This window comes from Anomaloglossus baeobatrachus, chromosome 5, assembly GCF_048569485.1.
Source record: "Anomaloglossus baeobatrachus isolate aAnoBae1 chromosome 5, aAnoBae1.hap1, whole genome shotgun sequence".
NCBI lineage: Eukaryota > Metazoa > Chordata > Amphibia > Anura > Aromobatidae > Anomaloglossus > Anomaloglossus baeobatrachus.
This window is the reverse complement of record NC_134357.1, coordinates 517,206,734-517,234,305: the sequence shown is the minus strand read 5'-3', so window position 1 is coordinate 517,234,305 and position 27,572 is coordinate 517,206,734. Positions and strand designations below refer to the sequence as shown.

Sequence of the window (27,572 nt, the reverse complement as noted above, 5' to 3'; positions counted from 1 at the left end):
GGGTTAATTCTGAGCCTGGAGGTAATTGGGAGGTCTATTGGCCAGTAAGTTTACCATCCAACGCAGTTTCTCCCTCAGGCAGCAGGGGGAGCTCTGAACCTGGAGTTCCAGGGAGCATTCCTTAAGTCTGACCTGAGGGAGGAGTTAGTGGTCAGTCTGTAGAGAGAAAGCAGAGAAAGCAGACGCAGAGTAGTGCTGTCCTGCGGACTGGGGCCTGGAGCTGGAGTAGCTTGGCCCAGTGAAGCAGGAGGAGCAGAGAGGCACAGAAGAGACTCGGACATCGGAGTCTGTGGTTGCCAGGGTGTAAAATCCTTCCCTGGTAGCCGAATTCGGAGGGCAGGAGAGCTGCAAGCCCCCTGGCCCGGAAGCAATCTGAAGGTACAGATGCATCCCAAGGGCCCGGTGTGGACTCCAGCAGAGAAGCACCAGAGAGGGCCTGCGCAGCCTACCACACAGAAAAAGGGACGAACCACAGGTCCCAGCAGCAAGAGGGCCGTTGCCAATCCAGAAAGCAGGGTCCTATAACAGTAAGGAAAGAACAGGAGTAGGCCTCATACTCATCTGGCCAAAAAGATACCTCAGTTACTTACAGGCCGGCCGGAGCCCTCTACCACCTGTAACGGTCTCCCAGGACTAACCGTTTGCCAAGTAAAAGAGGAGACGATAAAGAGACTACTGTTTGTGCCTGTTTCTTTCACTGCCTGTCGGCCCTGCACCGTATTATTCACACAACATCACACCATAGACTTTCACAAGCACCAACTGTTGCCCCGGGGTACCGCTCCACCTGTGGGGAGCAGGACCATCCAAGCTGCCATACCATCAGCCCCGGAGGCCCCATAGAGCAGCGGCGGCTTAATAGCCGCAAACCACAGGTGGCGTCACGACAACCATAAACTTTATTCACCAGCCATATTTAATTGACACCCACCAGGGCCACGGAGTCGGGCCCCGCCACCACTGACGACCCCCGGACTAGTCCGGCCCGGCACCGGGTGTCCCATAGCCCTGGGGTGGGCGAGTCATAAATGGTTATAGAGAGCAAAGACATCTTTCCAAAGACCCTGTATCCCTGGGCAGGTCCACCAGATATGTACCATTGTGCCCACTGAGGTCTGGCACCTCCAACAGGCGTCCGATACCTCTGGGAACATTTTATGTAGTCTGGCGGGTGTCCTATACCACCGTGAGAGGATTTTATAATTGAGTTCCTGCATTCTACAAGAAATGGTGGATTTATGTGTTAGGTTAAATGACTTACACCATTGTGCCTTGGGAAAAGTCTGGCACAATTCTGTTTGCCAATGTCTAACGTAGTCAGGCAAGTCGTCTCCTCCACCCCCCTCGGGCACTGCTATGTTGTAGATTATTGAGACTATGTGAGGGGGTGTTTCTCTAAGGAAGCATAGTTTTTCAAATGGAGTCAGATCCTTATGTATCTCAGATCCCGGAGCCAGAGAATCTATGAAACTACGTAGTTGTAGACGCACAGCTTTTTTTTAATCCCCATAGATTTTGCTGGAGAAGCACTGCAGAAATGTTATAAACACTTTCTGCAGCATTCCTGCAGCGCAATCCACGGCAATTCTGCGGGTAAATCCGGAGCGTGCGCACATGGCCTTAGACAGACAGTTGCTCCAAGTGGAGACAGGAATGCAATGTGACCAACGACTGATCTACTGCAAATGTCTACGTTTGTCTTGTTGCACTGAATAGACACATCAAAAGCCAAATTACTAGAGACTGCACACACCACTTCATAATCAGACTTTTTTTTTTTAGTGATCATATGTAACGCCCTGGAAAACCAGGTAGATGTACACATAGGTCCCCGCAGAACACCTATTCCACAAAGGGTTAAATCAGCCGACCTGTAACCCTAGTCACCCCCCCTCAGGGTAGGACGGACACACCAGTGGGTCGGACCAGGCGGTTAGGAAACGCCCACCTAGGGGTCTAGAGAACCGGGGCGGGAAAACAGTCAGATAAGATAAGTTTACGTACAAGTTGAAGTGTGGAGTGGAGGAAAGACTGACAGGCGTCAGGGTCGGAGTCCTGACGTACTGGCTAGGTGGCAGACGGTAGCCAGAGTCTGCAGGGGATGGGAAGATCCAAGGTGGACCAGGGCAGGGTTGTAGCCCTCCGGTACTGACACCGGAGAACCGACCCGGAAACCGTGAGGGGGTACTTGGACCCTGAAGCCAGGACCGGCACCGACGGCCTAGCTAATTAACCAATTGAGGGCAGGATTTTAGGTCCTGTCCCAACCTAACTCCCCAAAAAGTAGACAACCACCCACCGAGAGGGATAGGGCAACCACCAGGGCCCGTAGATCCTAAGGGTCAGCGTCAGATGGGCACGGCTCCCACCAAGAGGACCAGGAGTGGACTCCTGTGTTTCAAACCGGGAAGTCCTACCTACAACACACCGAGTGCAGAGGAGAGAGACTTTGACTACCAACCCGGGTATGGGATCAGATACACCCATCTGCGGCAGCCGGCCACCATCACCTTGGTTTACCACAGGACTTGTGTGCTTTATTCGACCGTGAGTAACATCCCCGGCCTGGCCGGGTGCGCCGGCCCCTGCAATCACCATCCTCAGCATAGAGACACTGGGCCCTGGGACATCCATCCCTACCCACGGAGGGGTTAACATACAGCTGCCAGCCCAACGTCCCCGGGAGCCCTGCAACGGCAGCAGTGGTGCTACATCTCACCACACACTGTGGGTGGCGTCACAGACATTGTACAACCAACGCCGTATAAATACGTCCCCTTTTATTCGGATTGTTCGTGCGACCCCTGGGTCCGGAGAATCCCTCGAGCCGTACCGTAGATCTGGATCTGAGCAGCCCCAGCTGCTGGCACGGGGACGGCACACATATATGACAAACAGCCAAAAATCTACATACAAAAATGTTGTATGAAAAATGCCTTACAAAAATCAATAGATAATTCTACAAGCCAGTGGCTGAGCGAAATCTGTGACTTCTCTGCAGTTAGTGGTTACTACTCACCTGTGCAGTTATCTGTAGGAATCTCCTCTTTACACCACTCAATATTCCTCACATATGTCTCTGTAGTATTAGTATGGGTCAGATCTTCACCCTGAAACACATATTGTAAAAGTCACAGACAGATGGAGAAGTCACAGACAGATGGAGCAGTTGTGTGAACTGATTAAAAAAAAAAGAAAAGATCAAAAGATTGGCTGTGTGGGGGATTGTTTTTTACGTGGCAAGCTGCCATTTTTATTTATACCATTTCGGATTCGATACAATGGCCCCAATATAGCAAAGTGTTTTTGCCATTAGTCTGGTTTAAAACACTTTAATAAGTTGTGAAATTTTTTAAGCCTGCCTTCTAAACATCATATGGGAGATTTCATGACACCTTCTCTCCATCTACCTGATGATCCTGAGGAACATTGGGATTTTCTTGTTTACAGTCCTGTGGAAGAAGAGGACGGGGACATCTCTCTGGTGTTGTCCTCTCACTGGATAGAACTGGAGGAAATACAGACAGGGACTGAATTAATTCTTTACATTGTGTGCAGAAGTATTTTAACTATAGAATTTTTATGCAGATTTTCCACCTTTGCACTCTATATACTTGAAGCTTATTGAATGTAGTAGATCAGGTGATGTGTATTTCTGTAATGAGGGGGATACGGCCTAAGGATACAACACCCTTTATCAGGGTGTACAAAATTATAGGCAGCTTGCTTTCCTCAAGCAGAAAGGGCCAAAAAGTAGATTTAACTGACTTATTTTTGAAAAGTCAAAATTGTTACAAGTCTTAAGGCCACTTTACACAGAGAGATAAATCTTTGGCAGATCTGTGGTTGCAGTGAAATCATGGACATATTGTTCCATTTGTACACAGCCACAAACCTGGCACTGATTGTCCACAATTTCACTGCAACCACAGATCTGCCGCAGATTTATCTCTGTGTGTGACAGGGCCTTTACAAAGGAAAGCAACACTCCTGAAAATTACTAAGATATTGGGGAGCGATCACAGAACCCTCAAATGTTTTGTTGCAAATAGTCAACAGGGTGGCAAAAATTGTTGAGGCTGTTGTTCGTGCTGCCCAAAAAGCTGATGGTCAACAAATGAACAAACTGAGAGACTCCATGAATAGAAACACTACTCTGTCTTCCTCCTGTTGGATCTGTCTTCTGCCTTTGACAAAGTGGACCATTTCCTCTTAGTACAGATTATCTTATCTCTTGGCATCACAAACTTGGTCCTGTCTTGAATCTATTTATGCCTAAAGGTGGTGTCACACACAGCGACAACGACGTCGCTGCTACGTCACCATTTTCTGTGACGTTGCAGCGACGTCCCGTCGCTGTCGCTGTGTGTGACATCCAGCAACAAGCTGGCCCCTGCTGTGAGGTCGCCGCTCGTTGCTGAATGTCCAGCTTAATTTTTTGGTCGTCGCTCTCCCGCTGTGACGCACACATCGCTGTGTGTGACAGCGAGAGAGCGACGAAATGAAGCGAGCAGGGAGCAGGAGCCGGCATCTGGCAGCTGCGGTAAGCTGTAACCAAGGTAAACATCGGGTAACCAAGGTGGTTACCCGATATTTACCTTCGTTGCCAGCCTCCGCCGCTCTCACGCTGCCAGCGCCGGCTCCTGCTCTCTGCACATGTAGCTGCAGTACACATCGTGTAATTAACCCGATGTGTACTGTAGCTAGGAGAGCAGGGAGCCAGCACTCAGTGTGCGCGGCTCCCTGCTCTCTGCACATGTTGCAGCACAGCGACGCGTGTCGTTATGATCGCTGCTTCGGCTGCTGTGTTTGACAGCTAAGCAGCGATCATAACAGCGACTTACAAGGTCGCTGCTACGTCAAAGAAAATGGTGACGCAACAGCGACGTCGTTGCCGCTGTCGTTTAGTGTGACCCCAGCTTAACAGTCCGGACATTCAGCCTCTCCCACTCTCACCTCACACTAACTCCTCATCTCACTCCCTAGCTGTTGGTGATGCCCAAAGTTCGGTTTCATGATCCCTGCTCTTCTCAATCTACACCTGTGGCTTGGGACAGCTCATAGAGTCCCATGGCTGATGACACACACATCTACCTCTCTGGACCCGATATAATCTCCTTACTAACCAGAATCTCATAATGTCTGCCTGCTAGGTCTTCCTTTTTCTCTGTTTCATTTTCTAAAACTTAACATGGACAAAACAGAATTCATCATTTTTCCCTAATGTCACTAAACACCCCAACAAACCTATCCATCAAAGTCCATGGCTGCTCACCTTTCTACCTCCTGCCAATTACAATTCAAAAATATTTCCCAGATCCGTACAACTACATTCCTTATTCAAGAATCTACAAAAAACACTAGAGTATGCCCTCATCATCTCTCCCTTGTACCACTCACTCATCCCTACAATCTACTCTAAATTCTGCTCCAATCCTCAAGAGGTCTCCTTCTCACCTCCCCTCCTCTCCTTTTCCCACAATCGCACGTAAGATTTCTGCCATGCATTCCCCATACTCTGGATCTCTTTACCACAGACTCTCAGCCACCGTTGAAACCTTCAAAAGGAACCTGAAGACCGACCCCTTTCAACAAGTCTACAACCTGTAGTAGCCCTCATTTCACAATACTACTGCACCACTAGCTTTATCCTCTCCTACTGTACCTTCCCCCTTCACTTTGTAGACTTTGAGCCCTTGCGAGCAGGGTCCTGTCCTGTCTGTGCCTTGTATTTTTCATTATTATTGAACCTGTTTCTATTATGTTTACCACTTTTCATATGTAAAGTGACATGGAATTAATGGTGCTATTAATGGTGCTATAATAAATAATAATAATAGATGAAAGGCTTATGACTTTCACTGACAACTGTGGCTATATTGGTCACTTGTACATTTTGAGTTGTTTGCGATATTAGAGCAGTATTGCACTGTAGTTGTTCAATAATAAAATTAATCATTAAAACTACAAATTGTCTAATACTTCTACACACAGAATATATACAGCTAATTATAGGTTGTATGAATTTAGTCCTGTCTATTACCTGGTGATGTGAGGGGCTGAGGATCCTCCATCATGACGTCCTGGTACAGATCTTTGTGTCCTTCTAAATACTCCCACTCCTCCATGGACAAATAGACAGTGACATCCTGACACCTTATAGGAACCTGACACATACAATGACACCGTCATCCCCCGATCCCTCCATAGCGTTACTGTATAATGTCCCAGCATTCCCAGCAGTGTCACCTCTCCAGTCAGCAGCTCAATCATCTTGTAGGTGAGTTCTAGGATCTTCTGGTCATTGATGTCCTCATGTATCAGGGGGTGAGGTGGAGGCCCCGTGATTGGGCTCAGGGGTCTTCCCCATCCCTCAGACACAGGGTCCTGACAGCGGTCACTAGAGGTCTTCTTCACTACTGTGTAATCCTGGTTATGGAGAGACGCATTAATAAATCTCACTACAGACATTTCCAGAGTCCTCACCTCTCCAGTTCTGTCCATCTGTTATTCCCATAGATAAGAATGATGTAATGTGACGTCATCAGAATCTCTCACCTCTCCAGTAAGCCGGAAGAGGATCTCTAGAGTGAGGTGTAATATCCTCTCCACCATCTTGTCCTTGTCCTCATCCATCCTTGACGGGCCAATCAGGAAAATTCTCTCATATAGAAGATCTCCACTGAGAAGATCCGATATTGCAGGGTCCTGAATGGAGAGAAGATGAACCAATGGAAAATCTTAAAGAATCCCACTTAAGAAATACTATTACTGCAGTTATTGATGGGAAAAATATGAGGTGATATACTGTAATGTGTAGATGACATATTACTTCCTTTTGTAAAGGACTGGAACTGCTTAGGAGTTGGACAGTAATTGACTATAGTGATTATATGTTTAAGGCTAAGGACACACTGCGAGTAAAACGGAGCGAGTGGAATGCGATAAAAAAACAAAACAAAAAAACCCAACGCATTCCACTCGGACCATTGTTACTGTGCGATATACGTGTGACGTCCCTGGACTAGTCAGGTCGTCATAGAGTACTGCACGCTCTTTATCTCCCAGTGCAGGACTCAACCCCCCATGGTTCTGGGTTCCAGACTTGCAGTACTGCCTCCATCAGCATCCACAAATCCCAATCACACTTCACACCACACCCTGTCAGGCACACCAGTGGGCTGCTAAGCTGGAATAGGGCCGCCCACCTAGGGGTCAGGCAGGGAGGTGGGAGGTGACAAGTCAGTCGGCTCCAGGGGAGAAAGGAGTTGAGTGGTAGCCCTCGAGCTGTGAGGAGCTCGGAGGAAGCTGGGAGTTGGAGCTCCCAGAGGAAAATGTAGATTGGGTTGCAGACGGTGGTCTGGACCCGGAAGAGTTGGAGATCCGGTCGCGGGAGATTGGTACTGGGTGCTGACTTAAGAGGGCTTTACATGCCACGATTTCGCTACAGAGATCTCGTTAGGGTCACGGATTTTGTGACGCACATCCGGTCGCTGTAGCGATCTCGTTGTGTGTGACTTCTAGGAGCGATTTCGGATCGTTGCAAAAACGTCCAAAAATCACTCCTCGTTGACATGAGGGTCCGCTCCCAATTATCGCGTGTGCGAAGTTGTTCCTCGTCCCTGCGGCAGCACACGTCGCTACGTGTGACGCCGCAGGAATGACGAACCTCTCCTTACCTGACACACGCCAGCAATGAGGAAGGAAGAAGGTGGGCGGGATGTCCGTTCCGCTGATCTCCGCCCCTCCACTTTGATTGGCCGGCCGCTTAGTGACGTCGCGGTGACGTCGCTGTGATGCCGAACGTCCCTCCCCCTTGAGGGAGGGATTGTTCGGCAGTCACAGCGCCGCCGACCAGGTAAGTGCGTGTGACGCTGCCGTAGCGATAATGTTCACTGCGGCAGCGATCACCAAATATCGGCATAACGATAGGGGCGGGTGCTATCACTCTCGCCATCGCTAACATCGGTTAGCGATGTCGCATCGTGTAAAGCCACCCTTAGTCAAAGAGGACGGTCTTTAGCTGCAGTCCAATAGCTAGTCTGGGGCCGAAAGCACGTAGGGGTACTGGAAACTTGGCGGGGAGAAGCTTCAAGCAATCCGGCAATGAACCTGCGGAGGACAGGGCCTTTATGGACTGTTCCCATGAAGCTCAGAGATCAGGGGCACTAGTGCAACGAGGGCGATAGGGCTTTCCAAGCAAAGCAGCCCACTGAAATCCCAAGCGTGAGCTCCTGAGAGCAAGCTCCTCTGCTACTCATAGTAGGGAGTGGGGCTCGGATAGTTCCAAGCTTATGGGCCACCTGAATACTTTCAAATTCTGTGCACGGAGGCAGGCTACGGACCACTAGGCAGTGCTGCAGGGGACGGAACCCAGACGAGCTCCCCCAAGAGGGCAGCGGCACCCAGAGACTTGGTTTATCACGTTGTCAGCGTCTGCTTTCCTTCTGAGTGAGTACCTGATTAACCCCTGCTACCAGCGAGCCTGCGCTCCCCCTGCAATCCATCCCACCATCCAGGGTAACAGGGTCTTTCCCTACTCATGGAGGGTAACATCATCTGCCTGCCCCACTCCATCACCCCGGGTACTCCTAACGGCAGCGGCGATACTCCCCATTACTGCATACCACGGGTGGCGTCACAAACTACCTAACTCCCCTGTAAATAACCCCCCATCATGTTTCGGAGTGACCCCGAGCCACGAGTAGCGACGCCCGGATCCGAGCGGTTCGACCGCTGCTGGGACGGTACACGTCCGAGACATAAGCATCAGCTGACAATGAAGGAGATGGGGAGATTAGTCCCTCCCTCTCCTCCACGGCTGTGCTGCAATTGCTGACAGACAGAGACACAGCATCCTCCATTATATCTGAGGCAACTAAGACAGAGCCTCCTCCATTATACAGTATCTGAGGTAACTGACAGAGACAAAACCTCCTCCATTATATCTGAGGTCACTGACAAAGACAAACTTCTCCATTATATCTGAGGTAACTGACAGAAACAGAATCTCTTCCATTAAATCTGAGGTCACTGACTGAGACTCCTCGCTGATATAGGATTAATCTGCAGGTTAACAGCTTTATGAAGGTGGCTGGTTGCTGTACTGAAAGTGCTTCTGGCTTTCAGTCACACAGTCGTGCCAGAAAGTCTTCCGTCATTGCTCACAGCATTGTAAGCACGCCCCGGCAGTTTGACTGACAGCCGACTCTGCACTAATGTACTGCTGAGCTGGCTGTCAATCAGTGTCAGGGAGTGCTTACAGCTAGAGATGAGCAAACCTTTGAAAGTTCGGTTCGCCAGGTACATTTGAACCTTTAAAAAAGTTTGTTTTTTTGACCCAGACTTGATTCGAACCTCAATGGAAGTCAGTAATTGGGCATTTTGTGGCTCCAATCACATGCTGAACACTTCAAGAGGAGTGAGTGAGCAGGGCTTTTCAAATTATTTTCATTATTATTTTATTCTTTTGTTTGTGTGTGTACACTGCATCTGATCACGCTAATTTTAGCTCAAGTGCGCGCCGTTCAAACACTAGAAGCGGCTCACACAGGGCTGAGCATTACCAAGCACAGTGCTGCTTACTTGAGTAGCTAGCAATTGTAACTCACTCAAATTTTGAACCCAAACTTTTGTTTTTTGGAAGTCAGTTTCTGAAATCTGAACATCGAACCTCAGGTTCACTCATTTCTGCACCACCCCGCGGGCTCGGCTGCGACCGCCGAGCTGCTCGGATCCGAGCTCGTACGGTGGGACCCGGGGGTCACATCGCTCTGCAAGGGGGTTGGCGCCACACGCAGGGACTTCGGTGGGGAGTTCCACGGCCGGGGCCGCTGTGGTTTGGAAGGGATGTAAGTTCGTGACGCCACCCACGGGTTGTGGTGGATGGATGGACACCACCGCTGCCGTTAACTAGGCCTCCCGGGGACGGTGTTGCGCAGCTTGGCGTTGACCCCTCCGTGGGTAGGGGAGCGATGGTCCCGGGGGCCCAAGGGAGGTGCCGAGGCGTGGGAGCGGGTGCGGTGCGGCATGCGGCCCGAAGGCACCAGCGTACCCACTATGACACAATACACCGGAGTCTCTGGTAAACCAAATGGGGTGATGAACAGGGCCCGCAGCAGCTTCTCCCGGAATAGGTTGGTGGTTTCCGCCCTTCTCCTGCACCTCTTTGTATGTATGTTTTGACTCCTATGCCTAAGCAACGGTAGTCCGCTCCCCGACTTGTATATGCCGTAGGAGCCCGTTTGCCCGCAGACGCTGGCCCTTTGGGTCTCTATGCCTTGGTGGTGGCCCTACCCTGTATGATTGGGCTGTTGTCTTCTAACGGGTCCCGTGTGGGACAGGTCCCAAAGTCCAGTCTGCAACCAGTTGATTCGACCCGGCCCTGTCGGTTCAGGGCTTTGCACTGGGTCTGAGTACCCCTCCCGGTGCTCCGGCCCCCAATCGGCTCCCCGGTTCGGCACCGGTGGGCCACCGCCCGAGCCCGGTCCCCACGGCTCCACCGGCTGCAATCCCAGCTCCTGCAGGTGGCCACCACCGTCCGCCTCCCTGCCAAAGGTGACTGGGCCCAGACCCGGCCACCGGGGTTGTCTGTTGGCAGGCCTGGTCACAGGACTGCCCTTGAACTTGACTTCTCTCCACCCTGCACTACAACTTGTGCTCAACTTCTGTGTGTTCTCCCGCCTCCAAGCCTGTGAACTCCTCGGTGGGTGGAGTCAACCACCTGGCTCCGCCCCCCTGGTGTGGACATCGAACCTGGAGGGTGGTGACAAGGGTTTCTTGGTTGGCTGCTGTCACCTAATCGGGAGGGGGTGTATGTGTGTGTGACTACCTAAGACGACCTGACTAGTCCAGGGCGTCACATTTTCACTTACAGCCACTTTTCACAGTACAGTGATTGAAGCCCCACTGGTATGCCTATATGACTGTAATCCGGTGGCTACCGGGAGGGAAAAAAAAAAACATTTGCTCCCGGGTATCACACTTACAGTAACAAGTGAACTTTCAAAACGCTATTAACCTTCAGATTAACCCTATATGCAGGTTAATGTGGACTGCTGCTGGAGTCAGTGCTTCAAGAGCCACCACACACAGACGTATTTAGGACATGGGCTACAAGTGTTGCATTCCTTGTGTCAAGCAACTCATGACCAATAGACAACGCTAGAAGCGTCTTACCTGGGCCAAGGTGAAAAATAATTTACTTTCATCTGTAAAGAACACCTTGGACTACTGAGCAACAGTCCAGTTCTTCTGGTGTTGTCTATTGGTAATGAGTGGCTTGACACAAGGAATGCGACAATTGTAGCCCATGTCATTGATAAGTCTGTGTGGTGGCTCTTGAAGCACTGACTCCAGCAGCAGTCCACTCCTTGTAAATCTCTCCCAAATTCTTGAATGGCCTTTTCTTAACAATCCTATGAAGACACGATTATTCTGGTTATGTAGCACCCCAGGGTTGCCACAGTAACAACACAAAGGGTTAACTCCACACACAACACCAATACCTCTAGGCCAGAAGGGGGAGACCAAGTGCTTCCCTGTATATTCTGGTGTGGAGAGGAAGTCGTCAGTTCAGTTTGTTTGTTCAGTCAGTGCAGTCAGTGCGGAGGACTGAGGAGGAAGGATCTGCAGGTTGGAGCTGGGACAGCTCACCTCAGGATCCATCCGCTGACCAATTCCAGGCCTAAGCTGAGGGTCTGAGGAAAGGAGACAGATAAAGCAGAGAACATACCTGGGAGAGAGAGTATTGCTGAACTCACCCTAGTGGAGTGCACAGAACGGATGCTGGATCCGAGGCTGAGCAGATTACACACAGCACAGCTAACACTGGGAGTTCAGGAACATACAAGTAAGGACTCGAGCTGCCTGTCAGGTATCTACCCGGGAGGAACAGGGCTGGCTGCCTAGTTTACACAGCAGCAGGGCCACACAAGCACAGTGCAGAAAAAGGGAGCCAAAACGACCCGGCTGGGTGGGAGAAACCCTGAACCCTTCACAGACTCCGTGGACAGTACTCTGCTGAATACCATCATCAGTAAAGGACAAAGAAACTGCAAAACCGTGAGTCTGCTTGTTTATTGTGCTCGTGCCCTGCACCTCCCTACAGACTATCACACTGCCCCGGGGAGAAGGCTCTACCCGTGGGGAGCCGTCCCATCTCAAGCTGCCTTCCATCACCCCCGGAGGTTCTGCAGCAGCGGTGTTCATCTCTGATTACATTCCACGGGTGGCGTCACGAACATAACCCCCCTTTTTATTGTGGAACCAGGGATCAGAGACCGGGTCACGACACCGTGATCCCCTTTCCAGAAGCGACCCCTTGGCCCGGTTCTGGGTATCCCCTTAACCCCTGGCGACACAACTTTGGCGTCACGAACAGGATGCGGACTAGACCCGGCTGCAACCCGGGTGACGTGTGCCTGTAAAGACTTATTGCATAGCATAAAAGACTTGCCCTGTGAATTGTTGCAACAAAGTACGGACTTTAAACTTTGCGAAGATACCAGGAAAATCCAAAAACATCATTGGTAAAATTTTCCAGGCGCCATCTTGGATTGCGACATTAGCTGATGCGCTCGGGAAAACATTGCGCCTAAACCAGAACTCCGCCCACCGCTTGCAGAAAAGGTCCGCTCTGTGCTGCGATCCAAACAGGGACGCAGGAAAGTGCTCCAGGCTTGCCATGAAGAAGACTGGTGAAATTAACTAAGGGGGCGCAAAGATGTCGCAGCAGGGAGACGCTGTTGTACCCGGCGGTGCAGCAGCACCTATCAAGTAGGTTAGGACCCTGCTTCACCAATTAGGTGCTCTGGAGAAAAATATATATATGTAGGAAAGAACTCCGGCACTCTTAGTAACCCCAATAAGAGACTTAAGCAGTAGTGATGTTCAAATAGAATTTTTTATTCAGAGAAAAAGTCCATAAATAAACGTTTTCGACCTAATTCGGTCTTCCTCAGAAAGGACTTATCTATGGAGATGCAGGGTAAAATTATGATCTTCCTTTGTAAGATCCTCCTTTATGGATCCACTGATTCAGAACAGACCTGTTATAATGAAAAAGCGTTCTTTGAATAAGGTTTTTTTTAAATATTTCTATCTGACGTCTTAATAGTTTCACGGGGAAATGACCTTACCACGTGTTTAGGCCGATCAGTTCATCATTACGGTATGAAAACAGATGTAAAAATCAGCTGCCAATAGGACCATTCAATAGCATATATTCAGAATATCGTCCTATAAATTGGATATCATTACGGTATGAAAACAGATGTAAAAATCAGCTGCCAATAGGACCATTCAATAGCATATATTCAGAATATCGTCCTATAAATTGGATATCTTAAATGAGGTTGGATTGGACAATACTGAACAAAAGAGGAAAGCCCTCACGATTATGTTACAAAGTGGACATATGTGTGTGGGGAACCGCTCCGTGGACTTCAGGCAGTGAAGTCCACGGAGCGGTTCCCCACACACATATGTCCACTTTGTAACATAATCGTGAGGGCTTTCCTCTTTTGTTCAGTATTGTCCAATCCAACCTCATTTAAGATATCCAATTTATAGGACGATATTCTGAATATATGCTATTGAATGGTCCTATTGGCAGCTGATTTTTACATCTGTTTTCATACCGTAATGATATCCAATTTATAGGACGATATTCTGAATATATGCTATTGAATGGTCCTATTGGCAGCTGATTTTTACATCTGTTTTCATACCGTAATGATGAACTGATCGGCCTAAACACGTGGTAAGGTCATTTCCCCGTGAAACTATTAAGACGTCAGATAGAAATATTTAAAAAAAACCTTATTCAAAGAACGCTTTTTCATTATAACAGGTCTGTTCTGAATCAGTGGATCCATAAAGGAGGATCTTACAAAGGAAGATCATAATTTTACCCTGCATCTCCATAGATAAGTCCTTTCTGAGGAAGACCGAATTAGGTCGAAAACGTTTATTTATGGACTTTTTCTCTGAATAAAAAATTCTATTTGAACATCACTACTGCTTAAGTCTCTTATTGGGGTTACTAAGAGTGCCGGAGTTCTTTCCTACAGCAGCACCTATCATGCCGTTCCTGATGCCATACACCCCGGGAGTTGTGTGGCTGCCGCAGTACTCAGGTGAGCCCAACACACTTAATTACTTTATCGGAAAGCTAAAAATCTACTACAGCATGTACCCCCTGACAGAAGTCCAGCGTGTCGGTATGCTTATGGGACAGTTAACCAGCAATGCCCAGCGAGAGGTTACGTCCTGGTCGGATGATGCAAAAGACACTGTAGAGCACATAATAGCTGGACAAAAAGCAGCTTTTGAATCCACTGCCGTCAGCCGGGCTAAAATTAGGTTCTTTGGATGCAAGCAAAAACCTAGAGAGCGCAAGAGACTTTGCCTTAAACTTGCAGGAGGTGCTCAGAGCACTTAAGTTAGCAGAACCTACCTTAGCCCCTGGAGCAGATAAGCTGCTGATAGACCAATTCCTGGATGGACTCTCATCTCCTTCCCACCGGGAACAACTGAGCATGATGGTGATCCAGGATCCAGGACTAACATTTGCCCAGCTAAAGGATAGAGCCATCTGCCTCCAGCAGGTAAAGGAGCTCCAGGATATAGACTCTGTTCAACATGCTACAGCGGCACCCCAGCAGCCAGGAGTGTTAGTGACATCAGCCATGTCAGGGGCTGCTGCTAACCACCTGGAGCCCATCACTAATGAGGCTTTCCATCAAAAGCTTGATGCTCTGACAGACACTGTTGCTTCCATGGCTAGAATCGTCCAGGAGCTGCGTGGATCCAAGTCTGCACCCAAGATTGAGTTGGCGACCAGCAAGGAGGATGTCCCGTGGATGAGGCCTAGGAGATACCAAGCAATGAGAGGACGACCCAGCGACCGCTACCAGCCGGATGGACAGCCCATTTGCCACCGTTGCAAGGAGCCAGGTCACTTTGCCCGTGAATGTGCTTTAAATGGGGATCCCCTGGGGAGGCGGGCCACTTCTCAGGAATGAACTCTCAAGGCCCCTGACCCTGTATGTGGGAGGACGTCCAGTCAACCCCATCGTGCTTGATGGCATTCCGCTCAACGCCTTGCTGGACACTGGATCCCAAATTACATCAATTCCGCATGTCCTTTATAAGAAGTACTGGGCTGATTCAGACGTTAGCAGTGGTCCATCTAACATTGCATTGAATATATGGGCTAGCAATGGTGAATTAGTACCACAGGTTGGTTTCAGAGAAATGACCATTAATATTGGGAGAGTAGAATTGCAGAATCAGGGTATTGTCATAGTTGATGTTGACCGGCGAGAACGTGAACCAACTATGTTGCTAGGAATGAATGTAATTGAAAATTGTTTTGCAGAGGTAATTACTGTCTTGCAGCAGATCGCCGAGACTGCCAAACCTGGGCAACAGAGACTCCTGCAGAAGGAAATTAAAACCTTGATGCTGAAGCAGCAGGTAGAAATGTCAGGAGGTGAAATTGGCAGTGCAAGGGTAAGTGACCCAATACCTATTGTAATTCCTCCCAAAACGGAAATGCTGGTCTGGTGTAGAGCCGCAATAGGCATCAAAGGGCGAGACTATCAGGCCCTAATAGAACCCGTGTACTCAGACAGTAGGCCCACTGTACTGACGGCCAGAGGAATAGTTGAGGTACACCGGGGAAGAGTGCCAATACGCCTTCCAAATTGTGGGGAAGATGAGGTCACCCTACCAAAGTATGCTACCACGGCTAAGCTATATACAGTTGATAACAACGCCATCACCACCGTTGAGCCCTTGAAGCCGTCAAGTCAGGCGGAGGACAATGGCTCAGAGGGAAAGCTGGAGGATTGGTGCCAAAAGCTACATGTAGGTACCGATTCTACACCCTCCCATCAAAAGCATGAAGTATACCGAGTAGTGAAAGAATATGAACAAATATTCAGCAAACACCCATTAGACTTTGGGCAGATCAAAGGGGTAGAGCACACTATACCCACAGGTAACCATCCACCCATAAAGGAGAGGTATAGACCAGTACCACCGGCTCACTACCAATGCGCCAAAGACATGCTCAAAGAAATGAAAGAAGCAGGGGTAATAAGAGACAGTTGTAGCCCCTGGGCAGCCCCACTAGTGCTAGTTAGAAAAAAGGATGGGACCGAGAGGATGTGCGTAGACTACCGACAGATCAACCGCATTACCCACAAGGATGCATACCCATTACCTAGGATAGAAGAGTCATTGGCTGCATTAAAATCCGCTACTTACTTTTCCACCCTAGATCTGACTAGTGGGTATTGTCAAGTTCCTGTGGCAGAGGCTGACAAGGAGAAGACAGCGTTCACCACGCTGATGGGCCTCTGTGAGTTCAATTGTATGCCGTTTGGACTCTGCAATGCACCTGGTACCTTCCAGCGACTGATGGAGTGCTGCCTAGGACATATGTGGCGCCCTGGACTAGCCAGGTCGTCACAGGTACTACAACATGCACTCCCACCCCGAGACAGGCACATCAGCCAGACACCAAATCCTTGTTGCCTCCCTCCAGGGTCTGATGTCCACACCAGGTGGGGTGGAGCCAGGCGGTTGGCCCCACTCACCGGCCCACCGCTCGAGCCACCGAGCAGCAATCGCAGCAGCGCCGGACCGCCGGACCCGAGCGTTAGCGAGCGCAGCAGCGGCTGCGGCGCCCTCCCCGCCCGCGACAACTTGGCATCACGAACAGGATCTTACCATTCTACCGGCTGGTAGAAGTGCGCCTTGTGTCCCGCCGGCGGTGTCCGGCCGAAAAATTTCAGAATCCGCCATCTTGGGCGTGAAGATTTTCCCGCTCGAGCGTCTTCTCGAGCAGTGGAGGCACGAAAGCCGAAGCTCCGCCCCTGAAGAGGAGGTGCTGAAAAAAGACCAAGGGGGGACGGATGGCGTCCGGCTGCATGTAAACCGAGGCCATAAAAGCAGGGACGCCAGGACTCTGTAAATGACCCGGTTCCTGGAACCCTAAAGCCGCGACACCATGTCCGCCCCGCCTGCACCGCCTGAGGCCCAGCAGTCCGCGCTCGAGACCGTAGCGTGGGTGAGGGCCCGAGTAACTGAGTCTAACCAACGTCACCAGAATCAGGAGCAGTGGACCACCGAGGTGGAAGCGCTGGTTGTGATTGCCCAGATGCATGAGATGGGAGCCGACGTGACGGAGCTGGTGAGTGACCCACGCCTCCATGTCCCACAGGGACCGGCCGCTGCAGCTGGGAGACCCGGTCCGATCCTGGCCCTTGTACCCTCCCTGCCACTACCCATGGGGCTCCCCAGCGCTAACCTGCCTGACCTGCTGCCCCGTGCTACGGCGGTGGGGCCCGAGAGGCTGAGGGCTGGGGGCCCGGAGGTCGGAGAGCTGAAGGAGGCTGCAGGCTCAGATGCCGCTGCAATTGCTAATAATCCACCTGGCGTGGAGGAGGCGCCTGACCGTGAGGGAGTTAAGAGTGATGATTTCGGGCCCGACACAGAGCCAGTTTCGGAGTCCGAGGAAGTGGGTGAAAGTCCTCGCCACGGTGGTGGGCTGGTAGCTTTCTATATCCCACACGCTGGTGGAAATGGATACCGGGCGCCCCTTTCCCAACAGGCCTGCCACCGCATGTTTGAAATATTGGCAGCGGAGGGTGAGGCCACCTCAGAGGAAGAGTCGGAGTAAGGCAGCGGTCCCCCCGTTGCACCGTTGTCCCCGTTGGGACCACCAGTACTGTTGACCTGTTTTAAGTGAATAACTGTGAATCAAACCGAATAACTCATCTGATTATCCGCCCTGAGAGAACCGTCCCCGTTGGGACTGGAGTCGTTGTCCCTTGATTAACCGTTGATTACCCCCCACCGTGCATAAGAAACTGCTTATGAACATGCCTGAGAACTTGCAGGGCACCCAAGAACTTGTGGCATTGTAAATATGTTGGGGTATGCTTTCCGTTGCCGCCTCCGGAGAGGCTGATTTGGAGGATGGGCCAGGAGGAAAGAGATAGCCCAGGCCCGCCACTACCGCAACTGGTGGCGATCCTCCGGGGGGTCAGGGGTCCCACATGGATGTGGGGTCCCCTGAAGTGACAGTCGAGTGCGAGACACCGTACCCGTTCCCGCTCGGGCAGCCTGGATCTGGACTGGGGTCAAGGGGTGCTGCCCATTTTCTTAGGGGCAGCATCAGGGCCAGGTTGCTTGGGTGGGAGAGCGGAAGCCGTCCGTTGTTAATAAAAGTGTAAATATGATTGTTTGCCACGTTCAAGTGTCCTTATAAGTATGCATATGTTGAAAAGTTTAAATGTTATTTATCTTTTACAGTTAAAAATAAAAATAAAACCGGTGATGGATGGGCAGCCCGCGGACGGTCTGCATTTAACCAAGGGGGAATGTGGCGCACTGGACTAGCCAGGTCATCACAGGTACTACAACATTCACCCCCACCCCGAGACAGGCACATCAGCCAGACACCAAATCCTTGTTGCCTCCCTCCAGGGGCTGATGTCCACACCAGGTGGGGTGGAGCCAGGCGGTTGGCCCCACCCACTGAGGAGTTCACAGTCCTGGAGGCAGGAAAAGGAAGGCAGTTAGAGTTTAGGAGTGAAAGTGAGGAGAGTGAAGTGGCAGGAGAGGAGCAAACTGACCTTGTCCGGGTGTGTGGCCCGGGCACCAAGAGCAAGGTTGGCAGACGGTGGTGGCCGTCTGCAGAAGAGGCAGATCAACGCGGAACCGTACGACCGGGTTCGGGCGGTGGCCCGCCGGTACCGAACCGGGGAGCGAAGTGAAGCCAGCACACACAGGCAGGGCCTACGGATCCCGACCAGGCTTGGAGCCGCCATTAGAGGTCAAATCCGTCAGTGACCGGAACTCCAGGGGTTTCCTAACAGCCAAGACCCGATTGAAGGCAACTGTCCAACCAGCAAAAGGAAATACAGCTACCGCCACAGCTAGAGTTCCAAGGGCCAGAGCATGCGGGCAAAAGGGCTCCTCGGGCACATATACACGCTGGGGAGCGGGTTACCGGTGGGAATCCACCGGGACCGAACAAACACACAGGTGCAGGGAAAGGCAGCCACCACCAACCGTCCGGGAGAAACTACAGCAGCCAGCTGCGGGACCCGTCCATCCAGCCGTTTGTTTTACCAGAGACTTTGCATATCTTTTATGGCTGAATGAGTACAACCGTGCCGTCCGGCACCGCGCTGCGCAGTCCAAGCGACCCTGCACCTCCCCGGCCCTGCCTCCCCGTCACCTCACCGGGCCCCGGGACAACCAACCCCTACCCACGGAGGGGGAAAACAACATCCCAGCTGCTCCCTATCATCGCTCCCGGGATCCCCGTCACCAGCAGCGGTGGTGCCCCAACCTCACCACAAACCGTGGGTGGCGTCACGGACCAAATCCCCAAACCAAACAACCCCCTTTCACTCACGGGCGAGGAGCACCGCTCGAGTCCCCGGATCCGGCCCACCGCTCGAGCCACCGAGCAGCCATCGCTGCAGCGCCGGACCCGAGCGTTAGCGAGCGCGCAGCGGCGGCGGCGCACCCTCCCCGCCCGCGACACATAAGAACTTCAAAACTGTCCTCCTGTACCTGGATGACGTCATAGTCTACTCCAAGACCTATGAACAGCATCTACAAGACCTGGCAGAAGTGTTTGAAGCCTTATCCGGATACGGCATGAAAATCAAGCCATCCAAGTGTCACCTCCTAAAGCCAAAGGTACAGTACCTGGGACATATCGTGAGCTCAGAAGGGGTAGCACCAGATCCTGAAAAAGTTACCGTGATAAGAGATTGGCCGAGATCCACCAGCGTGAAAGAGGTGAGGCAATTCCTGGGACTGGTGGGCTTCTATAGAAGATTCATCAAAGGGTTCATGAAGTTAGCAGCACCCCTACAAGACATCCAGGTAGGACAGTCAAAGAAGTCTGCAGCCCGGAATCCTCCTTTCCAGTGGAGTGATGAGAAGGAAGAGTCTTTTAAGAAGTTAAAGTGGGCGCTGACAGGAGAAGAGATCCTGGCATATCCAGATTACCATCAACCCTTCATTTTGTACACGGATGCCAGCAACGTAGGACTGGGAGCAGTATTGTCTCAAAAGCAGGAAGGCAAGGAGAAAGTTATTGCCTTTGCAAGCAGGAAGCTCCGGCCTACAGAAAGAAACCCTGAAAATTACAGCTCCTTCAAGTTAGAACTACTGGCAGTAGTTTGGGCTGTAACAGAGAGTTTCAAACACTACCTGGCAGCTGCAGAATTTACCATCTTTATGACAACAATCCGTTGACCCACCTGGACTCGGCAAAATTAGGTGCACTGGAACAGCGATGGATAGCCCGACTGTCAAACTACAACTTTGTCATCAAATACAGGGCAGGCCACAAGAATGGGAATGCAGATGCCTTATCCCGGATGCCACACTCGGGGGACGTGGAAAAGGAACCGGAGGGGCTGGAAGAAATTGAGCTATCAGCCTTTCACCGTCCTAAAGTGGGACAGTATCAACTGAGTGTCTACCAAAAACAACAGCAAGCAAATCTCAACCCATTAGCACACTACAGATGGGCTGACACACAAGACAGCGATCCAGCTGTGAAGCTAGTGAAAGAACTGCTTACACAAGAAGGTGCGTACCCTAATCAGAATGCCCCAGCTGAGACCCAACATCTCTGGAAAGAGAGAAGTAAACTGTTCCTGTACCAAGGAAAGCTCTGTAAAAGGCACACCAATCCAAAAACACATGAATTGGTCTGGCAGATCATCGTACCCAAGAGAGACATCAAGATGGTTTTAGAAGCTTACCACGACGGAGCAGGTCATTTTGGTTGGAAAAAGTTGGAAGTGCTCTTAAGGGAAAGATTCTACTGGGTTGGCATGAGGAAATCAATTGAAGATTGGTGTAGAAAATGCGGCCCGTGCAACCTCAAAAGAAAAGATCAACAGAACCAGAGAGCTCCACTCCAGTCCATAGTAACCAAGCGACCACTCGAGTTAGTCGCATTAGACCACGTCAAGTTGTCACCAAGCTGGTCCGGCTATGTCTATTCCTTAACCATCGTGGACCATTACTCACGCTTTTTAGTGGTGGTACCCGTGAAAGACCTCACAGCTAAAACAGCAGCTAAAGCATTCCAGACGTACTTTTGCAGACCCCATGGTTACCCAGAACAAGTCCTTGCAGATCAAGGTCCAGCTTTAAAATCACAGATCTTCCAAGAATTCTGCAACATGTATGGCTGTAAAAAGATCCGCACAACAGCATACCATCCCCAAACAAATGGCTAATGCGAGAAGATGAACCATATTGTGATTGACCTGTTGAAGACCTTACCGGAGTCAGAAAGAAATCAATGGCCAGAGAAATTGCCCGACTTGGTGGACTTGTACAATCATGTCCCGGTGAGTTTGACAAACTGCACCCCTGCTTACCTCATGCGTGCAAGGCCCGGTAAACTGCCAATTGATTTAGATATGGGAGTTCTGAAGCCAGATGCAGAAGTTCAAGAATCAAATTGGGATACCCTACGTCGGCGACTGATTTTTAGAATATGGTGGAGAAGGAGCTTACTGAGATATATAACCAGAAGAAGCCTATGGCTCAAAATCTGTCTAAAAATGAGAAAGATGCTATAAAATCCTTACAAAATAATCCAAATGTTATTATAAAAAATTCAGATAAGGGGGGAGCGGTAGTAGTGCTGGATGTTGGACTTTATGAGAGGGAAGTATTAAATATGCTTAGAGATAGTGACACCTATAAAAGCATAGATTATGACCCCACAAAAGAAATAAACAATGCCCTGGAGAAATTGACAGATGAGGGCTTGCATTTGGGTCTGATTAATGTGAAACAGAAAGAATACTTTAACCCCTCATGTCCACTGACACCACTGCTACACGCTCTTCCTAAATCTCATAAGGATTTGTTTCCACCACCATTCAGACCCATAATCTCGGGCATTGGGTCGGTTACAGAACATATATCAGAATGGTTGGATGACCATTTACAGGCTCTTGCAAAGGCATCTCCTGGTTATGTATTGGATGGAAAACATGTGTTGAATATTATGTCTGACATGCAGTGGAAAGAAGGTTTTAGCTGGCTGACATGTGACGTACAGACTTTATACACGTCGATTCACCACTACTTAGCGATTCTGGCCCTGAAGGATCAGCTCGAACGGTACTCTGGCTACACATCGGATTTACAGGAGTTTATTTTGGAGGTGACTAGTTTTTTGTTAAAAAATAATTATTTTACCTTCCTCAATAATCGGTATATTCAACTGCAGGGATGTTCCATAGGCTCTCGGTTTTCACCATCTTTAGCCGGGATCTTCATGTTTTGGTGGGAGGAGCAATTTATTTTTAATCATTCTAACCCTTTCTCATCAGATATCGCTATATACCTTCGGTATATAGACGATATACTGATTGTATGGCGGGGTTCAGCTGCAGAAGTAGAGAATTTTGTATCTTATATGAGTAATAATGCACATAATTTGTATTTCACCCACCAACATGAAGAATGAGAAATAAATTTCCTGGACATGATGCTGCAGGGTAATCCCAGCACAGGTATGGTTGATTGTAAGTTGTATCGAAAACCTGCAGCAGGGAATGCATTGCTCCATGCAGGGAGCTGTCATCCGAAGCACGTAATTGAGAACATCCGGACAGGAGAATACATATGGGCTAAAAGATGTTGTACCAGCGAGGAGGGATTTAAATTGGAATGTAATGTAATTGATGAAAGATTTGTGGCGAGAGGATAGCATCGGGATAATCTTGAAAGGACAAAAATTAAAACCAATCACAAAAGTAGAGCACAATATTTGGAAATGAAAAAAGTGAGTAAAAAATCAGATGACAATTTGTCTGTAGTGTTCTCCACAAAGTTCAGTAAGGACTATTATGAGGTGGTACATGTTATTAAGAAATATTTACCAATTTTATCAACGGATGAGACCCTATTTAAGATCTTGAAGGGAGGGTCAAGTTTGTGTTGAAAAGGAATGTTGCATTGAATGCGATGTTATCACCTAGTGATCATACAAACAAGTCCTGTGTGAACAGGGTGGAGGACGCTGCAGGTAATTGGTTGCCTACAAAAGGATCGTATAGGTGTAGACGAAAATCATGTGGACTATGTGGTTTTATGTGGAACACAAAAACTTTTTCGTCTTATAGCAGTGGAAAAAGTTATGAGATAGATGCAATGATAAATTGTAGCACAGATTACATGGTTTATTTGGTCTCCTGTGTAGCCTGTCGGTTACAATATGTTGGGAGTACATCGCGCCCCCTGAGGAGGAGAATTTCAGAACATGCGTATGACGCAAATAATGTTACAACTAGAAGTTTGTCTGGTGTCTCCCAGCATTTTTTGGATGTACATGCGGGAGATCTGAAAAATATGAAAGTAAACGCAATAGAGAAAGTAAGATTACCTTGGAGGGGGGGAGATTTGAAACATCTTTTACTACAATGGGAGATTAGGTGTATTTTTTTAATGGGAACTAGGTCTCCTATGGGTCTAAATAGAAAAAATGATGTGTTACATGCTTATTGATTTAATTATATGCATTAATGTTTTTTGTAGTTTTTTGGGAAATTTGAAATTGAAATGTTGGGTTTCATATAGCTTTTTGCTATGATAAGATGTTTTTTCTTGTTATAAAAATTAAGTGTGTTCCAATGTGCTGATTATATGGGGTTAATGGAGGTTTTTTGCTGCACTTTTTTTTTTTCTCTGGTTTGTGATCTCATGTCTGGGTCTCAGCCCCTTTTTAATGAGTCCATTTTCTCAGAAGGGTTAGAGGCAGATTAAGAACTTGTACATTTGAAACGCGTCCTCTTTTTTGGGCATGTTTGACCCTGTCATGGACTTTTTTAATATGAATTTATGAATAAAATTTTGACATTTTAAGAAAGAAATTTTCCGTGGACTGGACTGCTGCATTTTTCATTTTGTTATACCAAGCCTTGCCACCTTCCTTTCCTTGCACGGTCCTGGATGAGCAGTTTCCTTGATGAGCAGGTGAGCCGGACAAATTCTTTGTTTTGCCTACGTCGGCAACAGTATCGCCAAGTACAAGAGTGCGTAGAGAAAAGTCTCCAACAAGCTAGGGGAAGACAGGAGAGAACCTTCAACCAGCATGCTCTAGCAATCCATTGCAACCTGGTGACCAAGTTCTCAAGAGGAAACGACGCACAAACAAATTGGATAATCAGTGGGAAACCATCTCATATACAGTCTTACCATCAAGTATGGATAATCCCAAAGTGTGTCTCATCAGTGAGGATGAAGGAAGGACATCAGCTGTCGTGTCAAGAGATCAACTCAAACCGTGTCCTGAAACCCTGAAGACACCAGAAGTCACCTTGCCCTCACAGGTACAACCTGTCAAGAAGGAAGAAGACGTGTTCCATACAGTCTTAGGAGATTTCCCAAAAACATGGCCAAATTACTATGGCGCAGTAGTAGTCCCAATGATCGCCTTCCCGCAAGTGGTGGAACCACCATCAGAACCCATACCACAAGAAGTCCCAAGACAAGGAGAACTGGAAGTTGAACCCATAGAGGAAGAACAGATTCCTGGTCCCAGTGAGCTTGCCAGTCCTACAGTCAGTCCCCCATCCTCACAATTACCAGAAACACCAAATAGGTACACTTCCACTCACACCATTATGCTAAGTACACCCAGTACACCAGCAGTACGCAGGTCACAGCGTAGTACTCAGGGTCAGATACCAGCAAGATATAAAGACTAATGTAAAATTGCATATAAAATGTACATATGTTATAATGTTTATATGAAAAAAACGTAACAGTTTAGTGTACAGAAAAGGTGAGAGAAGAGTGGTGTAAGGTGGCAGCACGGAGAGTTACAACTTGATCACATGGGTGGTGGCCTGAGGGCCGTGAGGCCTACTGCACTTACGACCAGAGTAGAGACACCTGTAAGAAGCGTTTGGTTATTGAAATGTTTATATAATTGCAACGTTAAGACCCATAAGCCCAGTACCTACAGAGACTATTCTGTATGAACATTTACATATTCTTGAACAATTTCATTTTTATTAAATATGGACCATACCTACCACAGGACTGGTTGTGGTAAAGACTGAGTGCATACCTTCATCAGCCCCGAAGGCAATAGACTAAGCCCTGGAGAGACTGCTTTTTGAACTTTTTGGGGTTTTGTATTTTTCCCTTTTGAGATTCTGTATATATATAATTGTTGTTGATAACTTGTTTGTTTATTTCACAGTCCCTGAGTACTGTTCTTCACTAAGGGGGAATGTAGCACCCCAGGGTTGCCACAGTAACAACACAAAGGGTTAACGCCACACACAACACCAAGACCTCTAGGCCAGAAGGGGGAGACCAAGTGCTTCCCTGTATATTCTGGTGTGGAGAGAGAGAGAGCGGTGGTCATCTCTGATCACATTCCACGGGTGGCGTCACGAACATAACCCCCCTTTTTATTGTGGAACCAGGGATTACAGACCGGGTCACGACACCGTGATCCCCTTTCCAGAAGCGACCCCTTGGCCCGGTTCTGGGTATCCCCTTAACCCCTGGTGACACAGTTACTTGTGTACCTTTTTCTACCACACTTTTTCCTTCCACTCAACTTTCCATTAATGTTCTTGGATACAGCACTCTGTGAACAGCCAGCTTCTTTAGAAATGACCTTTTGTAGATTACCTTCCATGTGTCAATGACTGCCTTCTGGACATGTCAAGCTAGCAGTCTGCCAAATGATTTTCTAGCCTACTGAACCAGACTAAGGAAGAATTTTAAATGCTTAGGAAGCCTTTGCAGGTGTTCTGTGGTAATTATTCGAATTTTCTGAGGTAATGACATTTGGGTTTTCATTGGCTGTAAGCCATAATCATCAATATTAACAAAAATAAACACTTGAAATAGATCCCTCTGTTTGTAATGACTATATAATATATGTGTTTCCATTTTTGCATTGAATTACTGAAATAAATTAACTTTTTGAGGATATTGTAATTTATTGAGATGCACTATTTCTGCACTAAATCTGCAATCAGACTTCAGGATTATCATTGACTTTGCTGGCATCAGGATTCCCTTGAAGTTTTTTAACAAATCTTCAATAATAAACGCATCGAGTCGGCCCAGCCTAAAAATATCTACAAAAATGATAAAGAGACATCAAAGTGAGCACCAAAGGGTATTATCGAAAAGGTTAAAATGACTTTAGGTCACTGATCTCACAGCACCGTTACATACATATACAGTAGATACAAGGCAACCCTAGCGTGGGTCACTCCAGCCTGGCCCAAACAGGTTGTGGGCATCAGAAATGGCATCATAGTGGGCAATAAGCCAATTTTCACAGATTTCAATAAGTAATTGGTGTTTTAAAGTGTTTTATATGACGTTGGGCCATTGTTCTCTTTCATAGAAGGCAGCAATCTAGATAAAAGTCAAAGCTCTTAGGCCACATGCACACATTGAATATTTGGTAAGTTTTTTACCTCAGTATTTGTAAGCTAAAATCATAGAAAACATATAATAGTAACACGGGCACCACTTCTGTATTTTTTACCCACTCCTGGTTTTGTCTTACAGATACTGAGGTAAAAATCTCACCAAATACTCAATGTGTGCATTGGGCATTAAACAGCAGCAACAGAAAAAAAAAATCACCTAAATAAGGGGTTAATGCCCCCTGCGTGCAGTAATGGGGAATCTCCACATACCTCCTCCTGCAGAGCCGCACACTAGATATGTGGAGATCACAACTGCGCCTTCTTTCCTGGGAAGCAACCTCACTTCTAGAATGGCTCCTCCCCCATGTGACTGCTCACATGACTGTGGCATCATCACAGGTCCTGTAAGCACAGAGCAGCCATATATCCAGTGTGTGGCTCTGCAGGAGGAGGGATGTGGAGATTCCCCATTACATTAACCCCCTCAGTGCTGCGCTCACACTCCAGGAGACAGAACGTGTTCCCGTCTGTGCGGCTCTATCAGGAGATCTGTCTGTATTCCGTGTAAGACTGAGGTGTCAAGAGTGGTGATGGGCGAATGTGCTCAACACTGCTCGGTACTTGATCGAGTATCGCGGGTGCTTAAGCGCCATTCTCAAGTCCCCACCTTGCATGTTTTGCGGCTCTTAGACAGCCAATCAACATGCAGGGATTGCCTGCCAATCACGGTGCATGCAGAGGCAGGGACAGGTGATAGTGCACAAGAAATATGGTCATCTATGACACATATTTTCCTATTCCACTTTGCAGGTTGGTCACCACTCTAAGGCGGGCTTTGCACGTTGCGACATCGCAAGCCGATGCTGCGATGTCGCACGCGATAATCCCCGCCCCCGTCGCAGGTACGATATCGTGTGATAGCTGGCGTAGCGAAAATTATCGCTACGCCAGCTTCACATGCACTCACCTGCCCTGCGACCGTCGCTCTGGCCGGCGACCCGTCTCCTTCCTAAGGGGGCGGGTCGTGCGGCGTCATAGCGACGTCACACGGCAGGCGGCCAATAGCGGCGGAGGGGCGGAGATGAGCAGGATGTA

At 48.8% G+C, this 27,572-nt stretch overlaps 1 protein-coding gene across 1 annotated transcript in view; it reads right to left on the bottom strand.

Moving 5' to 3' along the window:
* LOC142312043 (uncharacterized) overlaps positions 1–26,816 on the bottom strand; it is a 43,169-nt gene extending 16,353 nt beyond the window's left edge. Inside the window, exons 1-6 of the mRNA XM_075350916.1 lie at positions 26,748–26,816; positions 6,559–6,708; positions 6,250–6,429; positions 6,044–6,167; positions 3,411–3,508; positions 3,020–3,110 (exon numbers count right to left, since the gene is read on the bottom strand). Of these exons, the coding sequence (XP_075207031.1) occupies positions 3,020–3,110; positions 3,411–3,508; positions 6,044–6,167; positions 6,250–6,429; positions 6,559–6,636 (571 nt within the window). The 5' untranslated portion in view covers positions 6,637–6,708; positions 26,748–26,816. The remainder of the gene's footprint in view (positions 1–3,019; positions 3,111–3,410; positions 3,509–6,043; positions 6,168–6,249; positions 6,430–6,558; positions 6,709–26,747) is intronic.
* Positions 26,817–27,572: the final 756 nt, after the last annotated feature.